This window comes from Pseudopodoces humilis, chromosome 5, assembly GCF_049639895.1.
Source record: "Pseudopodoces humilis isolate 2021_Gansu_Grassland_sample_001 chromosome 5, ASM4963989v1, whole genome shotgun sequence".
Lineage (NCBI taxonomy): Eukaryota > Metazoa > Chordata > Aves > Passeriformes > Paridae > Pseudopodoces > Pseudopodoces humilis.
Genome location: NC_142204.1, coordinates 12,778,987 through 12,797,566, shown reverse-complemented (window position 1 = coordinate 12,797,566; position 18,580 = coordinate 12,778,987). Strand labels below are relative to the sequence as shown.

The window sequence follows — 18,580 nt, the reverse complement described above, 5'->3', positions numbered from 1 at the left end:
CCGCTGCGGGCCCGGTGCGGGCGCCACCGGGGCGCGGGGCTCCGCGAGGTCGCGGCCGCCGCGGGAGCCCCGGTGCCCCTCGAGTGGGCGGCGAAGGGACTCCGGTCCGCCCGGCCCGCGGCAGCCCCTGGGGGCCGCATCCTTGCCTGGGGGCTCCGCGCCCCGACGGCAGCGCCCGTGCCGCCCCCCGCTCCCCCGCCCGCTGTCGGCAGCAGGGAGGGCCCGGAGCGCAGGCCCGCTCCCAGGCTCCGCTGCCAAGTAGCAGCAGGAGCCTCTTCTCGCAGAAATGGTGCCTCCCACGCAGCAGCGAGATCCCACGGTGTTCGCCGGGTTTTCAGCTCCCGCCGGGAGCTGCGGCCCGGGAGTCGCGGGGGTGCTGTGCTTGAACTATGGACACCTTCTTGTTTTCCTCCTTGCCTCGTGACTTTTATGGCCTGTCACGGAGGGAAAGCAGAGGAGCGAAAGGCGAGATCCCTGCCTGCTGCTCCCTTCCTGCCTCCTTCCTGCAGCCCCGGCCACTGCAGCAGCTCCGATGGCAAATCCAGCGTCCCAGCCAGCCTGCCAGGGGGGGATCCGGCGCTCCCACGGCTCTCATCAGACCCATCGTCCTCCCAGCACCCATGTTTGTCCTTGCTTGAGGCTTCGTTTATTCCCAGATATTGGCTAAGACCGCATCAAACCTGGTAGGAATTACGGGATCAGAGATCTGAGCTCAGCTCATCGGTGTTGTTGCAAACTTTGGCAGGGCGCTGCTGGATATGGATGCCCGTGTTGGCTTCTGGAGTGGGGGTGCCTGTAAGTCCTGGACCAAGCCACATGTGTAATGTGTTGTTGGAAGTTTTGTGACCTGATTCCTTGTTTTTTTGGAGAACCATAACCGAAATGACTTGGAGATAGCTTGGATAAGGGCACAGTCCTTTTAAAGGGTTGCACCGGAGGGAGGTGGCTTGGTTTGGAGGAATGATGTATGGGTGACCCAGATTTCAGCACTGCACCTGAGTTGGGCGAGGAGAAGGCATCCATAATCAGACTTGAAGTCGTAACAAATCTGAGTTCTTCTTAGTTTTTGTTAATGTTTGGAAGAGCCTAGCTGGCTTCTGTGTAGAACCTGGTTTTGCCAGGTGGTGGTGGAGGGTGGCATTTGTCCTGTCCTGCCTGTGCAGCAGACTCGTGGTCTGGGTGAATCTCAGTGGGGTTATACGGTCCAGTCGCTCATGACAGCAGGCAACTGGACTTGAAGTTGATGATCCTGCTCTTTGAAATAGTGGGACACAAATATTTCCTCTGGGAACCTCTTGTGCATCCTAATAGATTCGACGGTAAGAGTCTTTTCCACTGGCCTTTTTTTTTTTTTTTTTCATCCTGCTAACTTCAGATGGATATTCTTGTGCTTGTTCTGTTGAATCTTATCCTTCCTTATGGTTCACTTATTTCATGTGCTTTCTAGCAGGAAAGAGCCAAATTGTGCTATAGTTTTTGATGATTTTTTTTCTTTCTTTTTTTTTTTTTCCTTTTTAATGTAATCTACTTTGGAGTCTTGTTTAAAGCAGGCTGTTTTATTTAATTAGTTAGCATTCATATTACATTCACTCTCCATAGTTATCCCAGGCAAAATTTAAGGAACAGCCCGCAAGGGATTTCAAATTCTTAATTGGAATCACATTTTTTTCCAAGGATGTTTGATTCTAAGAGTTTACTGTGCTTTCTGTCATCTGGTATCTTTCCAGTTCATGTTGTTTGCTTAGTTACTGTTTGGCTAAATTATCCACAGCTAGTTTATTTCAGTAGTCATGCCTCGGAAGTTTTGCAATTCCTTTCCACTTTGCAGAATCTCACTGAACTCCTGTTGAATCTTTTAATGAAGTACTCAGAAGTGACTTCAGTGCAATTGCAATTGTGCTATATTGTTTTGGCACTTGCACTCTACCGAGAGGTTATTTCCCTCTTTCCTGAGGTAATCACACAGTTGGTGTTCAGACTATCAGCCAGCTGGGGACAGATACCTTCACCTGACCCTTGGCAGGTATTTACATTCCCAGCTGGTTATCACTGCATCAAACCCAAAATTCTACTAGAAAAGTACCCAGTCTTGATTTCAGGATATCAAGTGATAGGCTGCGCTGGTTCCCCTGGTTAATTATTCCAATGGCTGATTACCCTCGCTAATTTCTTATCTCCATCTGTCCGGCCTGGCTCCTAACCATAAAGTCTTGCTACAAGTTTCCGTGCCAGGTGACGGGGCCTGTTGCTGCCAGGACAACATGTTCCAGCTAAAAGATGGCCTGTTGTACTGCAAGCCCATGGCTGCTAGCCGTGCTGAACTCTTCTTTCTGAGAAGAGGCAGCTGTGGAGCTGGAGTCTGGGTGGTCAGTATGGTTTAGAGCAGTGGTGGAGGGTGCCTAGCCTGGTGTCTGTGTGCAGGCAGGGCTTCCTGGGAACTGTGATTGAATAACTCATGTTGTTTGGAGCTGGGCTTCACATGATGAGCAGCCCAGCCACACAACATGCTGCTGCTGAAGGAGTGATCCACTTCTCATCCAGTTCTGACTGCAAGCTCCTGCGGCTTCCCTAGGATTGACTCTGGTGACCAAGCAGCCTCAGATCAGTCCAGCCACTGCTCCAAGTGAATATTAACCTCCTTCCCCAAAGAGAAAAAGTATGTAAGTTGGATTAGCCTGCCTTGTGGTCAAAGATTGCTGAAGAAGTGTAGTGTGACATTGGGCATGAGAAACATGGTGAGGGACAACCTCTTCCAACAGCAGGGTTAGATGCTAGAGAGAATCACACATTTAGTTCCTGTGTTTCCCTGCTTGGATAAACAGGCTGTGGTTGCACAAATCCTCTCAGCTGGCACTGCTGTTGAAAGAAGGCGTTGTGCTTGCCTGTTGTCATCTCTGCTGGTTCTCTGCTGCGGTTTGTTGTGAGACCACACGTGCACCTCTGCCACCAGAAGAGAAAGGGCAGAGGGTGGAACTCCTTTTGGCAGGGTGAAGAGTTGGTGAAACTAAGAATTGTCACAAGTACGCCTTACCTTAAATCTTCATAGAAAGCAAGGTATCTTTTCGCCTTCCCTCTGCAGCTGCCATGTGAGAGCAGCTGCCCTGATTTACTCAGTAGTGCAGGTAACTCTGTTGTGTGGCTTGGGAGAACTGGGTTTAACCAGGGCGGGGTTTAGGTCAACTGCTTTTATGTCTTTGGGCAAGAAATGTGTGTTGAAATTTATTGTGTAGGAAAGAGCATTTAAAGTAAGAAGAAGGAGGTCTGAGCCTTGGCTGTGGCACACTGCTACCTATGAAGGGTTCAGTGGTGCAGAAAAGTTCCAAGTTAATGCATTCATGCGTTCTAGATGTGAGGTCTCTGTGGTGCTCAGTGCTGAGCAGGGTGGGGTGCCCTTTTGGGAAAGCTTCATTAGTCTTGTCTCTTCCATTAACAAGTGACTACAGCTTTCTTGCCCTTCGAGTAGAATTGGTTTGCTGAGACAAAATCCATTCCCCATCTATTATTTTAGACACCATTCCTTCAAGTCTCATGCAGAACACTTCACGATGAGGAACAGAGCCTGTGGTGGGAACTTATTTTGACCTCATGTTTGGGAAGTTGGATTAAAAGCGAGATGAAGTTGAAGAAGAAATTCCCATGACTTTAGTACAAGTTCAGTGCAAGGTCAGGGGGAGGGCTATTGGTTTTGATAGTGGGAAAAATTTAGAAGAGGGAAGGTGATTACCATGACATGTACAAATTCACATAAATAAACAGACACACATGTAAATGTATACAAAATAGAGGGTGTTCTGATGCTAGGAGAGGTTGAGGAGGAGTGGATGAAGAAACTGTAATTGGATAGCACATGAGGAGGGAACTGAGGTGTGAGGAAGCACAGGAACCTGCTTCTGGGAGAATACTGCATTGAAGCAGAGATGGCCATAAATTCACTTCCTGAAAATGTATCCTATTTGCAGTGTCATGGAGAAGTATGTGACATTTGGACACCAAACCACCTTTTTGTGATCTCAAATTGAACACCCAGCTGCAGGCAGGAGCTCAGTGTGTGAGATTCACTGCCCATGGCCTTGCTGGTGCTCAGAGCATTAAGCACTGGGGTTCCTAGTGATCATACACAGAAATTCCCAAATCTTTACCTGGGCCAAGCTGGGGTGATCCAGTGGGATTCACAAGCTGGGTGATCCCCTCCATGGGCAGAGCACTGATGAGCACTGATGTGCACTGATGAGCAGACCCAGCCTTGCATCAGGAGTGACTGGGGGAGGTGAGTGGAAGCTCCTGCTTCATCACCAAATGCAGCAGTAGAGTTTATGAATCCAAAATGCATCTCTCTGGAGGCAGGGGAGGAGATTAGGATCCTGGTCATGTTAGGGCATGACTTGTTCATGTTGCAGAAGCCCAGAGATAATCAGGGGGCACAAGTGTGGGTTACAAGCAGACCTGTAACTAGTTAGACGTGGTCCCTGTTCACACCTGCCACTAAGTGGCTGCCATGGTTACATTTGCATATTCACTTGATAATAGAAATAGATGCACAAAGCAGCGTTAAACTAACACAAAGGCCACTGTTGGGAGGAGTAGTAGAAGAAGATGATGCTTTGCCCGTGATTGTGCTGGGCATCTGCAAAAAATCAGGATGTTTAAGTTATGTGGTATGTGTGCTTTATATTCACCTTTACAGATGGAATGATCAAAAATGCCTCCACAGATTCTTTGAAAAGCTTAAATCTTGCCTGGGTCTTTAATCTTCACTATAGATTGCTATCTGTAATGAGGGGCTCGTGGGAACTTGGAAAGAGTAGATGGGAAGAGTATAGCTTTTACAGGAAAAGAAAAGATGTTACACCAGTGGCTAGCAAAGCTCTGATGCTGTAGCATCAGATGTCTTTAGTGGGTCTGGGCTGCAGGCTAAATCCTGGGATTAAGCTTGAGTTTAGATGCAGAAGTTTCACTGTAGGTATTTGTCCTAGTTTAGGGCAAATTAGGGAGAAAAACTCCAAATGGGGATTTCCCCAGGGAAATGCCCCTCCCCACCAACTGGTCTGGGAAAAAAAAAAAAATTCCTTGGAGAGAAGTGGAAAAAGCTGTTTATTTAACAGAAATTGAATAATATTAAATAATAAAACCTCTTGCTGTTTGATGGGATGGCAAGTCTAGGAAGAAAAGTCCTTTTCATGTGGTGTAGCTCGGCTCGCTCAGGTTCTTATCAGTCCCTCCGGCGCTGGAAAGTGCCGAGGCCCAGGCCCCGGTGAGCCACAGGCGTGAGCTCCCGGGGTTTGGCTGGGTGTTCAGTCCAGAGCAGGCTTGCACAGATCCAGAAAAACACAAAGGTCCAGGGAACTCCTCTGCCTCAGCTAGCTAAAATGAACTAAAAGCCAGAGAGAGAAGCTCTGTCCCGCTGTCTGTCCGTGCTGCAGACACCACAGTCCAGGAGCGGGATGTGTGGGAGTGATGTTTTTCCTTAACACAAACTGCACGCTTCTTCTTCCCCCTCTCTTGCTCTCAAAGCCAGTCTTAAAGGTGCAGAACTTAATATATAACATAAACCAGACGATTGGGGATACCAGTATCATAAAGTCACCCCAGGACAGTATTCCATAGTGTATAATCCAAGGGTAACTCTAGACTATGAAATGTAATCCAGCTGCAACATTTGAGTCTGCTTTCTGAGGTGCTCCAAGATCACTGTCTGATTTTACAGGTGAGGGCTGCCAGGCTGCTAGTGAAGTTGTCAAGGTGCAGTGTGTCTATTTCCATTCTGTTACTGGATTTAGGGGAGAAGGGATGTTCTGAGTATGCTGAAAGCTCTTCAGGACAGGAGAAGTGTATGGTGTTTAGAACTGTGAGGATTCAGTCCTGATGGTTGGTATGGCTCATGGCTCAAGCAACTCTTCTCATTGTTTGTTCTCTTCTTCTGTGACTTGCTTTGCATATGAAGATATTTGTCAGTATCTTATATTTCTCACTCAGGTTCGAGTCTGAATACAGTAGAGCTGGTAGATCTTAGAGTGCTTTGGGAATGATGCACTTTTCTCTCCTTTCTCTACCCCTCCCCACAAGACTGTAGGATATCCTGAGTTGGAAAGCACCCACAAGGATCACTGAAGTCCAACTCATAGGCTAGGTGTTTTCTCCTGGAAAGGCGTGTCCCAGGTACAGGCAAGCAGAATCTCAGGATAGGTGGGGGGGGGGGGGGTTAGCACTGGCAAGGCTGCAGTACAACACACAACCTTGTCCTGACTCTATGATGTGACAAACCCTGGGACAGAGAGAGGATGCTGAGGGGAGACAGGAAAAGGGAAGTGGGACCATCCCATATTTTTACAACAAATCAGGGGTTGTGGCATGTTTTCTTAAATGTGCAAGTGATCGAGGGAGATGGGTTTACCACTCAAGTCACCCAGTAATTTATTAATAATAACTGGTGATGTGTATAGGGAATACATGACTGCATTGTCACTCTCTTCTCATCCCTGGACACAGTTGGGAAGAGGGAATATTCTGTCAGGGCATGTGGGGAAGGCTGAAAGGGAGGCTGTAAGGTGCTCCTGTCAGCACAGGGTGAGCACTGCTTGTTTTGATGCCATCTGGGAAGGCAGTCGTCCTCTCACATCATTCCTACAGTTCACCTTGTCTTCCTGCCCTTGCACAATGAGTAAACTGAGCTGTTTCATTTTGGAGAGGGGCAAAAAGAGTAAGATGAGTAATTTGGAGGTATGCTGGAACAATGAAATGTGCCTTATCCTGGAAGAGCAAGGCCAGGCATGCAAGTTATGTCATTGTAGTGTGTGCTCTGTCACAAAGGAAGGCCAGGGCTGTGAAAAGCAGCTAAAATTTGTGTCTGTGTGTCTAGAAGAATCATGACAGCTGAATTGCCTGGTGGGTATCATCAGATGCACAACAGACATTTCTTCCTTCGTTCCCTACCAACGTCATTTTTGCCTATCCAGTTGCTGAGTGTGTGATAACAGTGATATCAGACATGAAAATAAGCATCTGAGTGTAAAAGGGGAAAGATGGATTGATTCTGGCTCTAATAATCATAGCAAAATTACTTTAGAAGAGACTAGAGCAAGAAAAAGCGAGGTGTGCCACATTGTGTATGCAGTGAAAACTGGCATGATCAGAAATCTCATGTTCAGTGAGGCTGTATGGAAGCAAATCTGCCCTGAAATGTATTATAATTGTGTTTTACTAGAATGTTGCCTTTGAAAGCTTAATTTAAAATGTGGCATTGTAAAAGGTTTTGTTGTGACTGCTGAAAAGAGGGAACAAAGTGCACTGAAAGGTGAAAAAAGGTATTAACTGATGTGGGAGACAAATACAGAAGTGTCAAGCAAAGCATGTGCAAAAACACCAGCTTGGTTTTAAACTATAGTTTGGTAGAGAAACGCAGTTTTGTGTTTAGTGGGAGCAAGAAATAACAGATACTGTATGTCCTGAGAAATAGACAACTACAGTGAATATCTGACATGTGTGAGGTTATGGAAGTGGGGCTTTCACTGACTGGGGGGTGAGACGCCTCCAGCACAAGTGTGATACCAGAATGAGCCAAAACAACTAATTATATGCACTACATTGTGTGAAAAATCTGTTATTTGTAGTAAACAACTTTACATCACAAAAGGAAAATACCTTAGTAATGTGTTTTGTTTTCTGGAAGATCTTGGAGGCAAAAAGACCCGGGGGGAAAGAACAAAGTGAGCAGCTGATATATTTTTGTTGGGGAAGGGATTGCTTAAATAAGACTTTGCTTATGGTTGCAATCAGATACAGGGCTTATAACAGGCCTTTGCATATTCAGTACACTGAGCAGCCACTCCCTGCCTAATGCTGTGAGGTAGGAGGGGTTATTGTTGCCCTAGCTGCAAAGATGACCCTCAGACAGTAAGAAACAGCTGCAAACAGCTAGAACTAGGAACGGGAAATTCTGCTGGATGGGACCTTTCTTTGTTGCCCTTAAAATATGCCAAAACCAGTTACAATCTAAATCTTCTGTAGAGACTTCTTTTAGTGAATGACTGCAGTGGGGCACTGAAGGAAGGAGAGCTCCTAATGTGTGTTCCCCTTCCAGTCTGGATTATGTTACTGGTGATAACAGCTATCCTTTGTGGGCCCCACTGACTTGAAATTTTTTAGTGACTGCACCCATGTTTAACTGCTCATAAGTCGTAGCTGTGAGGAGAGGCAAGACATAAAACAGCAGGGTGCATCTTTGCCACCTACTGTTTGTATCAAAAGCAGGATTGCTGCATGTCCTGCTGTGGGGATTGCTGTATTGCACCTTAGCTGGCACAAATGGAAGAGGTGAGGTGCTGGCTTTGGTAATAGGCAGCAAAGATTTGTGCTGAAAGCTGGGTTCCTCAGGTGCATCAGTCTGGCAGAGGTTTGACCAAATTTTCCATACAGGAGGGTATTTGGGAAGAGGACTCCAAGAAGAACTCTGGCTCTTCCTTCCTTCTTGGGCATGGTCCGTTGACAATCCTAACCCTTTCCCCTTCAGGCTCTCTATTGCTTTTAGCTTTCCCAAACTACAGTAGTCATACCACATCATACCCCTTGCTGTTAGATCCAGTGATTTTTTTTTTAAGCACGGTAAAGCATTTTGCCCCATCCCAAGTCCAATGAACTCGTTTAGGTGACTGGAGGAACACTGCTGCATCTCGTTGACCTTGGCAGAGATGGGACATTCATGTGTTTATTTATGCCCCACTGATCAAAGCATGTTGCAGGTAATGGGAAGGTGAAGGAGCCGAGTCTCTGATTTCATTTGCCTGGTGCCTATGGCTTCCCAGGGGAAGTCTCTCATGGACGGGAAGGTATGTATCAGTCCAATTAGAATATGCCATGCACACCTGCGTAGGCCGGGGGACGCGAGGACTTTGCATTCCTCAGCCAGAGCTGTCATTTTGTGACCGTGTCATAAAAGAGGTGAAGGAAATTTTATTGGCTCAATTTTCCACTGTTACTCACAGGCCACTGTTAAGTTTCCTCGTCCTCTATTTTCTCACTGGCACACTAAAGTCAGGAGCTTGGGGTGAAGTTGAGGCACACAGGCATTATTTTACTCCTCAGCATCGCCATCTGATAAGGTGTGACCTGGGAGGGGAAAGAGAGAGGTGGTGTTACACAGGGTGTTTCCACAGGGCTGAGGAAAAGGAAGCCGTAGGCCAGTCAAGAAGAGTCAGAGTTGATGTCTTCAAAGACTCTCAAAGGGCAATCTTAGGATCCTGATTGCTCAGCTAATGTCTGAAGAGTCATGAAGCCATCAAGGAGTGCTGTTTTATAAAATCTGGGAGGGTGGTGGTGGGAAACAGACTCTGCCCACTCATTCATATGCAGAAGAGTTAAAATGGAGGGAGGAAGGATTGAAATATCTCTAGTTGTTCTTTATGCATTGAAACTTGTTTAATTATTAAAATGGAGAAAATATTTTAATTAATGCATTAAAGTTAGTGATATTTCTATGCTGGTATAAAATGAATGCTTTAAATTAATCCACACTTGGAGGTGTACTGAACATGAAAGTATGTGGATGTAATTTTTACCCATTGATAAAGAAGGGGAAATAATACTGAAATAGAGAATGTCAGTACTGTTCATAGGTGTGTGCTGTTTCTTAATTTTTTTAAGATTGTGCCTGTAGGTGCCTGCCTTGCACCCTTTTTTCTTTAATTTTTATAATACACTGTGTTAATGATAGTATTAGGAACTAGTGCTGAATCTTTACAACATCTATGGCCTGCAATTACTACTATAAACCTTGAAATAAGGTAGTACTAATTGGTGAAGCTGGTTATAAGAAGCATTTTCTAAGACTGATGTATATCAGTTACAGCATTTAAACCCCTGATTTATACAACTTTGCACAGCTTGATCTGAAAGACAAGGTCACAAACACATCTTCCCTTCCCCCTTCCCATTCCCCTTCCCCTCCCTTTGGACTATTTCCCTGCTAGACTTTGCAGATAGTTTGAGGAGGTTTCCAGGGTTTTTCCTAGGATCTCCTACACGTTGTTACTTGTTTTCAGAGTTGGTCACAAGCTGTCTCCTAATTGACCTCACTTCCGTGCAACATCCCCTCAGAACCAGCCCTTTCCTATGGGGAGAAGGCTGTCTGTGGGTTCACTGAAATGGCAGAGTCAGTGGCAATAATGAGACAAGGAAACATTAAAATATAAAAACAATGGCTCATTTAGAAATGGTTCCAATTAGAATATCCTGCTTCCCCTGGTGCCCACTTCTCACCTGGAAGGGCAGCAGACGTGTTCCTAGCAGAGGGCCAGGACTGAGGGTGTAAAACCTCCCTGCTCTGCTGTTGCTGGTGTGTGTGGGCTGCCGAGGGAGCACCTAGCTCTGTGTGTGGAGCGCTTGGCAGTCACACACGGAGAGACACCTACACTGGAGTGTCTGGGACTAGCCTGTGGATCCTGGGTGTGGTTTCACCAGAACTAGGGCTAAGTCCAGGTTTCTGCTTTCCTACTCCTCCTTTGCTGCCTGGCCCTGTGTTCTTGTCCTCTTGTACATCTTGTACAGCTGCTCTGGGGTCTCAGCACACCAAGGACATGGATCTGCTGGGGCCAGTCCAGAGGAGGCCACCAAGATGCTTTGAGGGATGGAGGACTTCGGCTATGAGGATATGCTGAGGCAATTGGGATTGTTCAGCCTGGAGAAGAGAAGGCTTTGGGGTGACCTCATTGTGGGCTTGCAGTGCCTGAAGGGAACCCACAGGAAAAATGAAGAGAGACTTGACAAGGGCCTGGAGTGACAGGACAAGGGCGGGGATGGCTTCAAACTGGCAGTAGGTTTAGATGGGATATCAGGAAGAAATTCTTCCCTGTGAGGGTGGTGAGGCCCTGGCACAGGTTGCCCAGAGCAGCTGTGGCTGCCCTTTCCCTGGAAGTGTTCCAGGCCAGGTTGGATGGGGTTCTGAGCAACCTGGGCCAGTAGAAGATGTCCCTGCCCATGGCAAGGGGATGGGCTTTAAAGACCCTTCCAACCCAAACCATTCTCTGATTCCATATGCAACTAGTGCAGAGAGCTGTCAGATTTACCTTTACTTATCTTTTCTACTGTGTCACACCTTTATGGCTGCTCACATCACTCTGCTCCTGGGTTGTTTGTTTTTGGCTTGACAACTCCCTGGGATGGCTCATACATGGTCATGTGTGCACTGGCATGAGGGAGATGTTGGCAGCAACCTGGATGCATAGTAAATTGGTCTGTTCTGGATTTCAGGTGTTCTGAATTTTCAGGGTTCCATGTCAGGTCTTAATTGAGATTTCTTAAGATTCAGTTCCAGGTGCTGTTGGATAGTTTGTACAGTCAGCAGCAGAAGGAATTGAAGAAACTCCTTTTTATTTTTTTTTCCTTTTTTTTTTCCTTTTTTTTTTTTTTAAAGAACAGAATATAAAAAAATTAACTTTGCAGGATATCTGCAAATACCTAAATTGGGCCTGACAAATTTGGTTATTCATCTTTGTTAACCCAGTTATATCACAGTGTACTTCTCTGCCCTTTTTTTAGTTTCTGGTAGCTCTTGTAACTCACTGAATCAGGCCTAAATATTCTGCACTGTCATGAGTCCCAACCTTTGGAAAACAGGGATCAGGCAGAGAGGGAACAGGGAATTGCCCTTCCTCTCCTGAGTTACAAACTAAGGTTTAGGATTAAGAAATTCAGATAAACCTAGATGAGATCTAATTTTTGAGTCATACTTTTTCTGGCCTTTTCCCCGCCCATTAAAGGACATAAATCCATTTTTTCTTAATTGTAAGCCAAAACTCTGACATAACCACATTATTCTAGGAAGTGGGACTGTATGAGAAGCAGAAAATGTTGTGATGCACACAGTAAACCTGTGCCAATTGGCCATACAAGCCTTAGACCATGAGTAGCAACAAGTTTTCTGTGTGTTCGCATTAGTATCTTCCTATTCAGCACCCACACAATTCCTGTGGCTTTGGGTGTGTGAAGCTGTTTTTCTGCAAGGGAGAGGGAAGGGGTCCCCAGTGGTGCTTTCCCACATTTACATTTCTTATAATATTTTATTTATATCTAATACTGTTTGCTTCCAATAGCAAACTTGTCTTGTGGTAGCTTCTTCAATCTAAGGACACCAGTTAAATTTCTAAGAAAAAAATTATTTGTTTCCTGAGAAGCTGGGTTAGGGGAGGGTTGTACCAAAACCTGTTTTTTCCACATACATCTCTACATCCCTTTTGGATAGATTTTTTTTTTATTTATTTCTTTAGCTGCAGTTTTCTGTACAAAGCTCCATCACTGTTACAGTATTGCCAAGTATTTTTGATTGTGATACAAATCTCGTAACTTTAAAAAATAAATCTCATTGCTGGAGTCATAAGGTAATTGAAACTGATATGAGGAGCTAAGGCTGAGAACATGAATTCTGAGAGCACAATACAAGGATAAATGTGTGATTTGTTGTTGTGGTTGCTATCTCATGGGATTCTAAATCCAACATTTTTTTATTGTTCTCTCCAATTGATGGTACAATATTGAAGCCAAAGCATGACAGAGTTTACTGCTGTTGTTAAGGCTGATGACACTGTGCCATCCCTACCCTGCAATGATATACAAGTGCAGTTTTATGGGTATTTTAGCTTTTTTTTTAGTTGCATAGGACATGCTTTACCTATTGATAAAAAAGCAGGATTTTGCCAGGATATTTATGGCTGGGTATATATTAGCTTGTCAGTCATCCCACACTGCTAAAAAATTCCAGCTTTATCTTCTGTGGGGCTCTGACCGCTACCAGAAATCTGACAGTTTTCCAGGTGGAACTTGATCTGTCTGTGAAAGAGGTTATATTACACGTTTGCATCAGACAGGATAATTTTGTCTTTGCTGGGCAGGACAGTTTATCCCAGTTCAGTTTGCTGAATATTGTTCATCCTTATCCGCCTGTAGCTTAACTGTGCTCAGGATGGGTACAGGTAACGTGACAACAGCTGTGCTCACAAATGGTTCCACTGTGCAGGCTTGGCAAGGCCAAGCTTTCGAGTGTTTCCCGGTCCTTTGATGTCTTAAGGGCATTTGCATCTGTCAGAATGGTTTGGCGCAAACATGAGCGTTCTTTAATCTGGGGCTCAAAAACAGCAGCGTGGGATTCTGGCTCACACGTCTGTAGCGTACTGAGAGACTCTGAAATTTCTGCTGCTAACTGGAGGATCTGCCCCATGCAGGTCCTGAATCATCCTGCTCAAAGAGGAACTGGGAACTCCTCGAGTTCGTGGCAGACATGCCATGTAGGAATGTGTATAGCATGCTGCTAGCAGCCACCTCTGCATCAAATATCCTGAGGAAAGTAATTTGGGAAGTTCCTGCCTCCTTTAGTGCTCCTGATGTTTCTATCAGCTGTCCATCCCCAGAGTTTGCAGAGAGACCTGCACAGAGCAACTTGCAGTGACTCAACACATTACCCCCACTGTGGGAATTCTGCTGTTCACCAGGTAGTGTCAGTTATCTTTCCACTGAGATCTAGCAGTGAGAATCACACAGTATTCTTGATTATTCTCATATTAGAAGCCTATGGAATATCAGGGCTTACCCATTACTTTTATGAATATAAACTTAACCTCTGCTTAGAGCAAGCTGGGTTTTTTTGCTTTACAGGTGACCCCATTTTATCTTAAGAATGAATCACTTTTATTGCATCTCTGGGAAGTGCAATGTACAATCCAAGCCACGTTCTTCACTTGGTATTTGCCAAATGTTCAGTAGCAATTTCCAAGATGAAATTGTGTTCAACCCAAAATTATTTTTCTCTGACACTTTTTTTTGTTAGCATTAAGTATTATAATCTAATTAAATAGAAACCAATGTAAGAAAAGTATGGAAGATTATCCTTTTTTTCCTCCCTCAGTGAGTCATTGGATAATTATTAGGTTCAGTGTATCATGATTGTGCCTACAATGAGTGAAAGCTGCGACTGGGTGTGCTAAAACTCGGGCAGATTCTCTGCACTGGTGTGACTGGGAGGTCTCACCTGCATTTCTCAAGCTTCTGTAGGAGCTCAGATGCATTTTCCAGGAGGTCAGGTGCTATTGGCAGCTTTGCTTTGTTCTCTCCTGCCTAAGACACCTGAGGCAGCTCCTGGTTCCCAGAACATTACCAGTACTGTGTAGCACAGAAATAGACTCTGCATTATTTTTCTTTTTTAGATCCTATTTCTTTCTCTCTTAAGTCCTTTCCTTCAGCAAGCTCCTGCTCTCCATGCCCTGAAAGCTGACTCCATGTTACATTATTTCCCTCCTTCCTTCTTATCTCTAGCACCCTGTGTTATCTCTTCCTGAGCTCAAGAGTTTTGACCACCCTCCTTCACCTCCCTTGATGGGTTGTACAGTGATAGAGCAACCCGGGGTGGTGTGTGAAGATTGGTGACTGTTTCTTTGCAGGGGAATATGTGCAGTGGGAATCTCTCACGTAGAGGGTCATGCAGCTGAGGAAGCCAGCCTAAGCATGGCAAGAATTACAGAAAATTGAGGCTGAGGAAGTATAAAAATTGAGGCTTGTGGCAGAGCAGGCTTTGTGTTCAGTTTTCTGGGTGTGTCATCAAACTGAAGTCCAGCGTGTGGCATCCTGGGGGAAATGGTGCTGTCCTGCACACTGAGATCTGGATCTTGTAAGGAGAAAGGTTGGCTCTGAGCTGATTCAAATCATAGAATGTTAAGGGGTTGGAAGCGACCTTAAAGATCACCTAATCCCAAACCCATCTGCCACAGGGCAGGAACACCTTCCACTCAACCAAGTTGCTCAGAACCCCATCCAACCTGGCTTTGGACACTGCTAGGGATGGGGCAGCCACAATCTTTCTAGGCAACCTGTGCCAGGGCCTCTCCACCCTCACAGGAAGGAATTCCTTCCTAATATCTAACCTACATTTCCCCTCTGTGTACACAGTGTACCTGAACTGTGTGACCAAGATGATTAAACGAAGCTGAGATAGCAGGAAAAGGCTCAAGGCAGTCTTCTTGTTTTTTGGGTGGGTGTTAGAGCCAAACACAAAACTCTTTCATGCCTGAGCTGCAGCCCTTAAAGCCAGCTTTGGCATTGCTACACCAGGCTGTGGCTGCACCAGCAAGGATAAGCCCAAACCAGGGACTACTTGGGAAACTCTTTGTTTCAGTAAGAAAAAGGGTGTCCTTGCTGAACAGCTTTTTCCTCTGCTGCCAGAAGCTCACGGCTGCAACTTGGCCGAAGCAGCTCCATCCACATGTTTGCAGCAGCCTGGGCGTGTGGGCTGCCCCATGGCCTACGGCAGGGAGCAGGATGGGGAGTGGGGCCAAAGGCAGCTGGGTGGCACCCAGCACCTCGGGGGGAGGGCCAAGGTGGCAGGCAGAGAGCTCTGTCTCTCCCCAGGTTTGGAGGAGGAGGAGGATCTCAGGGCTCCACTTGTGCGTAGCTTTGCTTCCTGGCTAGCTGAAGGGCTTGTCTGTGCTTGATAGCACTTGTTATTGCTCCTTTCTTGTTTGTTGGAGGAGGTGGGGAGGGAAGGTGAGGTACTTTCTATTTAAAACCAGAAGTGTTTGTCATCTCAGTCCAGGTGAATTAACCCACAGTGGAAGGAAGTACGACATTCACATTGCCTTTTGTAATCTGGGAAAGTTGTGGATGAATTGTGCCCTCACACTTTCACTGCTGTCCTTCTCTGCTCACCAGGCCAGCTCCTTTCCCCTTCTTCTCTCAGATTTTGTGCCTGTGACTGCAGCAGGACCAAGCATTGCCCCTCTGTTTTCATGCTGGCGTGTGGCCAGTTGCTCTTTCTCACTGTTCCAGTTTCGAGGGGTTCTGTGCACCCAGAATCACCCAAAAGCTGGGTGCATTCGAGCTGAAGTCTGGTGTTTTCAGGCCCTCTTGGGAGAAGAGTCTGAGTGGCTTTATCTCAACAGGGAGCATCGCTTTATCTTGTTCCACAGACAGAGCATATGAGGGAGTGATGGCCAGCTCGTCATCTGATCCAGTGAGAGATGTCAAAGATCAGCAAGCTACAAAAGGGGAAACAGTGAATTGTCTTTGAGAGTTTGTATATCCTGCCTAGTGGCAGATGCTAGATAGGTCCTGTGTGCTGCTCTGTCAGGCTATTGGCCCTGCTGAAAATGCTAATTGAAAGTTTGCTTTGGGTAGCTGAGTTCCTGGGGGTCTCCTGGGCCCTCCTCTGATGGAGCAGACCTGCATTGGGAGTTTAACATGGCAGTGCTCCACAGGCACTCTCTTCTGCTAATTATTGGGCTCTTGAGCTTTATTAGGTGCTCTGCGTGCGAAGACTACAGGTGCTGTCAGTCTTGTTTTATTATTTCCTTTTCCATCTCCATGAAATCCTTATTGCAGACATGAGTCTTCTGCTATGGCGCACCCAGTCTTTGACCGGGAGGTTAACAGTTTCCCTGGTGAGATGCATAAGTCCTCCCCTCCTGTCTCTGCAGAAGGTTTGCCTGCTCCTTGTCCTGCCTCACTTCCCAAAGCTCCTCTCCTGCTCTCCCTGAGGTGTGCAAAACTCTTGGCAGTAATATGATGAGACAAATCTCACTTGGCAGCTTCCAGTGTTGATGTGCTGTCCACCTCACTCTACCCTACCTCCCAGTATCATCATGGAACTGCTCCAAATGCAGCTTTAAACTCACCCTTTTGCCTGTCCAAATCCCTTGCAACAGAGCCATGGAAGTGGAAACTGGTTTAGAGCTTAATAGAAGGAAATTCAGTGCTGTGTACATCTGTGAAACAGCGAGCAAGAGTTCTTCCCCTGACAAAGTGTGGGCTTGAGTTTGAGTACGTTACTATTCAGATCTTTATGATTCATCCTACCTTTAGTAATAGTAAACCTTCCTTAGTCAGCAGCTTGTGTCTCCCTGAACAGTCTCTGTGCTCCCGGGGAGCCTGTTTTTGAAAACGGTCTGTGTTGGGTGTGAGAAGTAGTACTTTTCTAGGCCTAGGAGTTGAGGAGACTCGGGGCAGCCAGGAGAGTCAAGAGCAGTGTAGCACAAGAGTGATCTGATGTGGAAGCTTTGAAAAGAGAGTTTAGCAGCATCCAGATGGTTTAGTAGCAGCTGTCAGCAGCAAGACCTGGTGGAAGCCTGTGGGAACTCCCTGAATGGATATATCCCTTTGAAACAAACTGGTTGTTAAAATTATAGCTATTACAACTACTCACTGCTTGGGAGGGAAAATCCAAATTGCTGAAAAACCCTGGTTTTGGCCTGGTTTTGTAAGAAGGACTGTCTTTTTACTATAAAGATTACATAAGAAAAAAATACACAGGAAGTAGTTAGCTGATGAGTTAACTCAATTAGCTAACTCAATTATTTTCCTCATATTTTTTAGAATTGGGGTTGTTCAGCCTGGAGAAGGGAAGGCTCCACAAAGACCTCATTTCACTCTTCCAGTACTTAAAAGGGGTGTATAGAAATAGGGAGAGCTACTTCTTATATATACAGGTTGTCATAGGACAAGGGGGATATGTTTTAAACCAAAAGAGGAGAAATTTAGGTTTGATATTGGGAAAAAATCCTTTAATATGAGAGTGGTAAGGCACTGGTACAGGTTGCCCAGAGAAGCTGTGGCTGCCCCATCCTTGGAAGTGTTCAAGGCCATGTTCTGCTCAGGGGCTGAGCAACCTGGGATGGCTGGAAGGTGTCCCTGCCCATGGTAGGGGGGTTGGATCTGGATGATCTTTAATGCCCCTTCCAACCCAAATCATTCTATGATTCTGTGATGACAAGATCCATGATGAAGATGTATAAAATGCTTCTGTTCTAACTCCAGAGCATGCGCTCCTTGCCTTCAGAGCATGTGTTTCGTTTCACTTGATGTAAGGGAAAATAGAAACTGAACCAGCTTTCAGGCCAGGTGTGCCCTGGCCATGGAGCTAACTGGGACAATTAGTTCAGATCTAATTATGCCCTCTCTGCTTTTACTTTCTGTGTGGGATCAGAGGTTGGTACTTGTGACTGTAGAGCCACTCTAGCACAAGGAAATCACCATAGAAGAAAAGAGAGGGAGCACAACAATTAGTCTCCTTCTTAGTTTTTTTCCAGGTAGGGATTGTAGGTCGTGGTAGAAGCCAGAGAGATAAAAGTGGTGAATCAGATTCTTCCTTTTCACAGACATATCCCAAATGTGCATTCCCTAGTGCTTTGTCATGTCTGAACTTCAAATGCAGTAGTGGATGGGAAATTCCACTATATCCTTTGGGAAACTGTCCAACAATCCTGAGATGGCTTTTTCTTTTTTTTTTTTTTTCTTTTTCCCCCTCCTTAAAAGAATAAGGTAATGATGTAATTTCCCTTTATAGTCTGTAGATTAGTCCACACACACCAGAGCTACTCCTTTCAATCCAAGTGGTTCACAGCCTTCAAATATCTTGTGTCTGGTGTCATGTCCTAGTTACCTGTTAATCAAATTCTTATGTTCCTATGTCTTGTTAATTAATTTCTGCAGTCATTTGCAATGAGGTCCAGACCAACACAGAGATCCAAAGAGCAGGCAAAAATCAGAGACAACTTTTAAACTCGGCTAGAAGAGGCCAGGAGTATTTGTCCACCCTGCCCCATGAAAATCA

General features: G+C 45.7%; 1 protein-coding gene across 8 annotated transcripts in view; it reads left to right on the top strand.

Moving 5' to 3' along the window:
• Nucleotides 1-18,580, top strand: part of LOC102110859 (uncharacterized) — a 35,719-nt gene that overhangs the window by 2,253 nt on the left and 14,886 nt on the right. For 2 of the 8 annotated variants that reach the window (XM_088055679.1, XM_014261221.2), the window contains exon 1: nucleotides 187-795. The exons of 3 other annotated variants lie outside the window; for them this stretch is intronic. In XM_088055679.1, the coding sequence (XP_087911805.1) occupies nucleotides 763-795 (33 nt within the window). In that variant the 5' untranslated portion in view covers nucleotides 187-762. 3 more of the 8 variants (XM_088055682.1, XM_014261224.2, XM_014261225.2) reach the window with 3 other exon arrangements.